This window comes from Phaseolus vulgaris, chromosome 1 (assembly GCF_000499845.2).
Source record: "Phaseolus vulgaris cultivar G19833 chromosome 1, P. vulgaris v2.0, whole genome shotgun sequence".
In the NCBI taxonomy this organism is placed as follows: Eukaryota; Viridiplantae; Streptophyta; class Magnoliopsida; order Fabales; family Fabaceae; genus Phaseolus; species Phaseolus vulgaris.
This window is the reverse complement of record NC_023759.2, coordinates 1,465,576-1,473,367: the sequence shown is the minus strand read 5'-3', so window position 1 is coordinate 1,473,367 and position 7,792 is coordinate 1,465,576. Positions and strand designations below refer to the sequence as shown.

Here is a 7,792-nt window from a genome sequence, read left to right as displayed (position 1 = left end):
TTTATACTCTTATTATAATAAAAGAATAAAAATGTAATAATCTAAAAGATACTTATCTTACTCTTTATTTCGTGTTAATATAGAAAAAAACGTTTTGATCAATTCATTCGTTTTTTTTTCTTAGCAAATTAATTGAAACAAACCATTAATTATTAATTGTTGTTACTTGAGGTTTATCATTATCTAACATAAAAGTTCTTTATTAAAAAAAACTGCACTCGTTATTATTATTATTATTCATATACTAATTGTATTATATATTTGTATTGTGAGTCTATTACGATCTGTGATTTTAACAAGAGAACTAATATATCGAAAGTATGATGAAGGACAAATATATTAAACTATTAAGAAGTTTAATAATTTTAATTATCCTGAATTGTTTATATTTATAATATTTAAGTTTTAGGGATAAGTGTAATAATATCAACCTCATTATAATAAAAATTATAATAACGCATATTATTTTTATTAAGGATTTGAAAACTATAAAATTTAAAATTATAACAATATCTGGTATAATCTTTAAACATTAAAGTTTAGAAATGCAACTATATATAACTAATGTAAATTATAATAAAATAAATTTATAACTAAGTTAGAAAGGATAGGAGTTTGTATGTGGTGTGATATTTTGATAATTCGGAGAGTTGTATATAACTTTATTTTTATATGATGAATTTAGATATAAATATATAAATAAAAAATAAATTTATTATTAAATAATATTAAAAATATTAAAATAATAATATTAAAAGTTGTAGTGTGATTGTATAAAAATGTGGAGGTAAAAACAAAGTGAGACTCCGATGTAGACATTAAAGAGAAGGTACGGGAGGGATATATTAAATCCTTAAAAAACTATAATATTAATGTAATAATTAAATTATTTTTAAATTGTAAAAAGTAATTTAAATAAAAGTTATAAAAATATTTGTACATTGAAGTAAAATTGAAAAACAATAATATAACAAATTGAACCAAATATTATTGTATTGGAAATTAATAGTGTTGAAACTCCACATTTTGTTTTTAACTTTTGTTGTTATTTTTTGTTACATTGTAACAAGTGCTTCTAACTATTTGGACTGTGTTTTGTCATTCCAGTTCATACTCTTTGGGCTGAGTGTCTCTTGCTGTTGCACTCAACTTCTACCGTTTCACCATTTCTGGGACTCAAACTATTAAAGATTGCAACTTTTTCATCTTTCTCTGTTGTTTTACCAATGGGGGTTCAGAATTGTAATGGTTGCAGATCCTGGGAGGACGACATTTACTGGTCTCATTTTCAATTCCTCCATTTCATGCAGTTTCTCAGAGCGGAATATGATCAACACCTTGTTAGTATTCCCCCATCTCTTACTTTTCTGCTGTGAATAAAAAAATGCATGGGGTTTGATTTGAGTGTCCACAGTTTTTTGCCTCCTTCCTTTGTTTTATTCTATCATCTCTTTCATTTATGTGAATTTTCTTTTACCTTCCACGATACTCCTATCAGTATCAATTATTTTAGTAAAAAAATTTGAGCTTTGGCTAGCTATTGTTGTTCATGGTGTTTTTTTTTTAAAATAAATTCTCTGGGTTATGATATTGTATAGAACCATGAACATTTTTAAAAAAAATAATGTTGAGCATGCATGGCAACAGTGGAAAGATGCATGTGTTTTGTGGGTTCCGGCTATGCATGCATCACTGGATATGATCATGGTTGTGTGTTGTGGCTATGTCTGCATGGTTGTGTTTGAGTTAAGGATGTGGATGAAGGTCAGAAGGAAAAGAAAAGAAAACAGAATGAGCTCAAGAGTTCGTGTCTTCTGATGTGGTTGTTCTTGTCTTGTTTTTGTGTCCCTTGTTTGCACCATCTAATTTGCATGCTTGATTTGGAAATGGTGGTGACTAGTCTTTGATATGTATCCTATTCTACCTGCATGTTTTTGCAGCTTATTGTTCTCGATGATGAAATTTGAAGTTTGTTTGCAGGCACTTCCGAAGACTTTTTCAGATAACTTAAGAAAGAAGCTGCCTGAAAATGTGACCCTTAAGGGTCCTAGTGGTGTTGCGTGGAAAGTAGCGATGATTGCAAGAGGTGATACCTTGTACCTTGCACATGGTTGGGGACAGTTTGTGAAAGATCACTGTTTGAAGGAGAATGATTTCCTGGTCTTCAAGTATAATGGTGAATCTCAGTTTGATGTTTTGGTATTTGATGGGGGGAACTTGTGTGAGAAGGCATGTTCTTATTTTGTTCGAAAATGTGGGCACACAGAAGGTGAACACGTGGGTGGAAGTCTGAACAGGAGAAGGGACACAACAGAAGGTTGTGTGGAAGAAGGACACACCCCTTCAAATGCTGGTGTGAAATGTGCTTCACCTGAGAGATCTGTGCATGCTAATGGTTCGAAGGAGCCAATTAATGTGCCTTTTGAAACTCCTACTCGTAGTGAAGAGGCTTTGAATGCAGATGTTGAATCTGGTGGTGCTGAGCAAGTTAGATCTGTTGGAATCCCTCTGTCAGCTGTTCCCACCGAAACTGCTAATGGGAAAAGGATCAGGAAGCTTGTTTCAGCTGTTAAACATGTCCAGACCAAGCGCAGGGGCAGACCAGCTAAAGTGTCTCATGTTATGGAAAGAGCAAAAGTTATAGATAGAGCAATTGATTGGGTGTCTGGTAACATTTTTACTTCTTAAAAAATGAAAGGAAATGCTATTACTACTGTTTTATGGACTTTTTTTTCTTATGAATATTAAGTTTGAGAATTTTCTGTCTGATATATTCTGATATATTGACAACTTGCACTAGTTAACAACCTCAGTTTTTTGCCTAAAATTTCAGTTTTTTGCATGAAGTGACAAAAATACTTTTTCTTCATATCATGAATCACATGTTGTATACTGGAGAAGGTTGTCAATGGTGTTCTTCAAAACCACTATACATATAGCTAATAAGAAAAACAATGGAAGCAGAATATAGGAATTTGGCTCTCTTTTATGTAATATGAAATGACTGATGAGAAAGTATGGTTGCTCACACCTTTGACTCAAAGCAAGTTAAGTTTGGGATATGTCTTAATTCAAATCAAGGATGAATCCAACATTCCTTTCTCAGACTTTAGATGAGAACAAGTTATACAAGTAATAACATGAGCAAGACTTGCTTTTGCAGATTGATTTATGTGCCCTGAACTCTACATCAGATAATTTGGCTGTTATTGCTTGTGTAGGCTTCTTTTCTGTATGTTTTAAACTCAAATGTTATGTGATTATTTTGAAACAACTAGTTGATTGATTGCATGCAGAAAACATGTGTGGTTGAGATTGATGATTATGGAGAAATGATCACTTGTTTCTTTCATTCAAAATCTCAGGGAGTTGACAAATTTAAGTGATTCTTTCTTAAAAATAAGTTTCATTTTGCAAAATTAAGTGTAAAAGCAGAAAAAAACTGGTATTTTTTCAGATTGACCTTATATAATACTGGTGTTTCTGTTTGAATCAATATCAGGGGTAGAATCTGGTGAACCTGTTTCTGCAGTTAAAAGTGGGTCATATGAGCTATTTATCTCAAATAGAAGGCCTGTGACAGAAGATGAGATTAAAAATGCCTTTGCATTGGCCCAGGCAGAGCGTACTGAAGACGGTTTGGTTATAGTTATGCGACCATCGCACGTGTACAAGAGATTCTTCGTGGTACTCATTTTATTTTATTTATTCTTTGTTGATAAAAAAAACATTTTCAATATTTGTTTTTGCATCAGCCAAAATCAAATCACAAGTTATGGCAAAACTCAATGCATTTTGTGACCCTTTTTTTGTCTTTCCTTCTAAGTGTTCTTCATTGTGATCCTTTTTTGTGACCAGTCAATGCCTAACAAGTGGATAGGGGAGCACATCAGTCCAATGTCTCAAGATGTGATACTGCGCATGGGCAAGGGTGAATGGATTGCTAGATACAGCTACCACAATATTCGTCATACTGGTGGATTCACTGGTGGGTGGAAACACTTTGTGTTGGACAACAACCTTGAAGAGTATGATGTTTGTGTCTTTAAACCAGCTGGTCAAATGAACGAAACCATGGTCATTGATATGGCCATTTTCAGAGTTGTTCAGGAGACTGTTCCTCTTTCTGTCATGTCCCCATCTGGAAAAAGAGCTAGAAAATCAGCACAGAATGCTAATCTGACTGAAACATAGTTTCCATCATCATGAAGGTGAGTGAAAGCATTGCAATGCAAGTTGGTGATTAATTCTCTTAGGATCTCAGACCAAGTTCTGCAGTTGTGTGTATTGTGGATTTGAGTTGGATTGTTTAGCCTTATCAGTCTTTTAAGAGGGTAATTATCTATCTATATATATGTGTATGTACTTCTTGTTGCTGCTGTTAGACCTTGATGGTTTAAATATGAACTGATTATCTATTAGATATTTGCAGAGTTTTTAGATACTGAGTTTGACTTCAACAAATCTAGTATGATGCAGTTTTAGTCTTTAGTCAGTGCCTCAAAGAAGTTTATTCAAGATATTGATTTTGTTTGTCTCAAGACATTTATTTATGAAAAGAAAATAAATTTACTTATACTTGAAAAGTGGAGAAATTTCATAAAATTTAAATGAATGTGTTGATTTTAACTTGTTTTATTATTTTTGTGTTTCATAAATGTCAGTAAAATATTTCCTCTAAAAATAAGTAAGATGAGAATTGTTGGGAAACTCCATTGTAGAAAAACTATTTTTTTTTTCTTTTATTAGTAGTTATCGAAATACTTGTCCATGCCAATGAAAAAGTTTGGCCAGCAAATTAGAAATATTATTTTTATTCAAATTCATTTTTTAGGAATCTGATAAAGTAAAAGTTTAAAAGAAGATGGTGATGAAATCTGGTCTTATTGCAAAAATTAAAATAATGTTATTATTTTATTTTATTTTCAAATTTTGTTAAATTATGATTCTAACTAAATAAGAAAGAACTTAAATACCGTGACCGCTTTAACCCATTTCGTTAGGAGTTTTATTTTTTTATTTCAACATATTTTGGGCTGAAAATAAGCCCTTTTAACCAAGCCCAAAGATTACTCTTAACAGGCTGCTTCTTCCTACACCTCCATACCTTCTTCTCTCACCTCCATAGATTTTCGTATTTCCAAAAATGCTCCTCTGTAATATTCCGGATTACATAATCCGGAAGTCATTTTTCAAATTTGTAATTAACTTCTGGATTATATAATCCGGAAGTCTTTTTTCATAAAAATGCTCCTCTGTAATATTCCGGATTACATAATCCGGAAGTCATTTTTCAAATTTGTAATTAACTTCTGGATTATATAATCCGGAAGTCTTTTTTCATATGCATGATTACTTTCTGGATTACATAATCTGGAATCCGGAAGTTATTCTATGGGGGTGACATAAGAAGGATAAAAATGTATTTTCATGTTGTGTATGGAGGTGTCAGAAGAAGATATGGAGGTGCAGGAAGAAACAGTCCTCTTAACATGCTATGCTCGGCCCAATTTTTTTCGATTGTTTTTTTACTTGAGTATCTATAACTTTGCAATACATAACAAAAACAGTGGAAACACGGTTTGAATGGGTTGTATTTCATATGAACTATACACGGAAAATTATTTATTTATATATAAAGGTTACTCTTTAAAATATACATTTTAACCGAAATTAAATTAAAATTAATAATAATATAATTTATATTTTTAATAGTAAAGGAATTAATTATACTGTAAATTACCTATGATTGCATAGAAGAAGTTATTATTTCTTAATAATAATAAAATTAATTGATAATAAATTCATTTTAAATGATTATTATTAACAACTACACAAATGGTCCTTTTTATAGTAATAAAATAAATTATTATACAAACTAGTGTCCTAATTAATTAAACTATTAAAAATGTGTTTTATATAACAATTAATTAGATTTGTATTAAACATTGGCATAAAAGTTTATGAAGCTACAAATGGAAGTAATCTAGCAATGGTGGTGCAAAGCCAAACAAAGTCGTCATGGCTTTGTTGTTTTCTTGGTACTCTTTGTGGATTTACCTTCATATTTAGTTATCACAAAGGAGAAAAGAATATGACGCGTTTGGAACACAAAAATTAAAGAGATTAATTAAAAATAGTAATTTCATACGTCATGGGAACAGGGTTGGTTTTTTCTTGGTGAAAGGGACCCCATTTTTGTTTTCTTTCTACGTTGCCATTTTCTTGTTTAATTGATTAATAACTTAGTTAGGTATAAAAAATGTTGATAAATTTAATGTCAATAACTATTTTTTTTTTCAAAAGGTTGTGAATTAGTTAAAAAACTTATAAAATAGATACGAAATAGTAAAAGTATTTATACACTTTTTAGAAAATATTGAAACTAAGAAAGTTTGTCACGGGATGAAGTAGAGCAAGATCATTGACGCATGTAGAGATGAAAATGGAAACAACGTTAATTGGTGTCAGTAAAAATCACAGATAGATAGTGAAACTTTTTAAACAGAGAAAAAAAAATTGTGTTAGACAATAACTTTCACAAATCTAAAGGCTAACCATTAATATATAACTTTTTTTTTTGTTTTTGACAGGGAAATTTCTGGTCAAAGGCTGAGATTCCACGTTCTAAAATCCAATTTTCTGATTCAATTCGAATAATGTAAGAAGGTACACATGAAGATTTAGAGTCAAAACCAGACTGAAAAATAGCAAGAAATAGTCTCAATGTTCTGTTATTCATATGGGCTCACTGCTATTTCTCTGCTATTGTATTTAGCATAGTAACACAATTTGTAAGGTACTAGGATTTGACAGAGAAAGCAACAAGAGCTGGTTCTCAAGAACATAATTAACATTAATTTTCAGTATAGCAATTTTCTGTTTCCAGAATAATTGCAGTTTCATTTGAAAAACAAAAAGACTCTAAATTGAGTGATATTTCTAGTTTTACTGGAAATAAGTGAGTTAAAACTTTTTGACATCTCAAATAACAGCAAATCTGGTATCATAATGAGTTAAAACTTTGTATACTGGGCACATTGGCCTAATTCATAACAGTAAGATGATTTGTTTGAAAGTTACTGATGGATTAAGTTTTGTGTATTCTCAAGAGTGAGGAATGAAAGAAATAGTTGTGTGTGTGTACGTTTTCAATGATGAAACTTGAAATTTGTTCTGTTTCTATGCAAACTTGGAGACTGAATTTGTGTGAACTTGAAATGACAGACAGAAGAATATTGTGATGAATTTGAGGACCCTTATGGTGACTGAAGTTGAATAAGTTTTCTGTGCTGATAAAAACAAAGAAAGATGGAGTATTTTTCTCCCCTTTCATTGTGAGTGGTGGCGGGGCCTGAAGGGAACAGAAAAATTTAGTTTTAGTGGGGTAGAAAAGCACACACACACACTTACTTACACATACACACACATTCAGATACATTACAAGCATATACCAACCAAGAGAAGAGTTCTCTTTCTCTGGCTGAGACCAGTTTTGAGTGACCACTCTGAAATGCCCACACAATCTGATCTTCAGGCACATGATTTTCTGCTTCTCAGTGGTCCCATTACACCAGTACATTATTCAGTGCTCCAGCCACAACATACTACCAACAAAACACAACACAACACAACACTTCATCTATATTACCTTCTCTTCTCTCCCTATGTATTTGGCATCAAGTGCACACACCTTTTTCTCCACTCTGCTACCTCTTTTGGTTTTCAGTTTCCCATCTTGCTGCTCATTTTCAGTTTTTGTGTACCAACTATTAGGAATTGGTGTGTTTGT

At 31.6% G+C, this 7,792-nt stretch overlaps 1 protein-coding gene across 1 annotated transcript; it reads left to right on the top strand.

Annotated features, from left to right (window-relative positions):
• Positions 1-1,088: 1,088 nt before the first annotated feature.
• On the top strand, positions 1,089-4,426 carry LOC137816460 (B3 domain-containing protein REM16-like). Its single transcript, XM_068619600.1, has 4 exons — positions 1,089-1,340; positions 1,981-2,668; positions 3,503-3,687; positions 3,859-4,426. The coding sequence occupies exons 1-4, from the start codon at positions 1,227-1,229 to the stop codon at positions 4,192-4,194; spliced, it is 1,323 nt and encodes a 440-aa protein (XP_068475701.1). The 5' UTR covers positions 1,089-1,226; the 3' UTR covers positions 4,195-4,426.
• Positions 4,427-7,792: the final 3,366 nt, after the last annotated feature.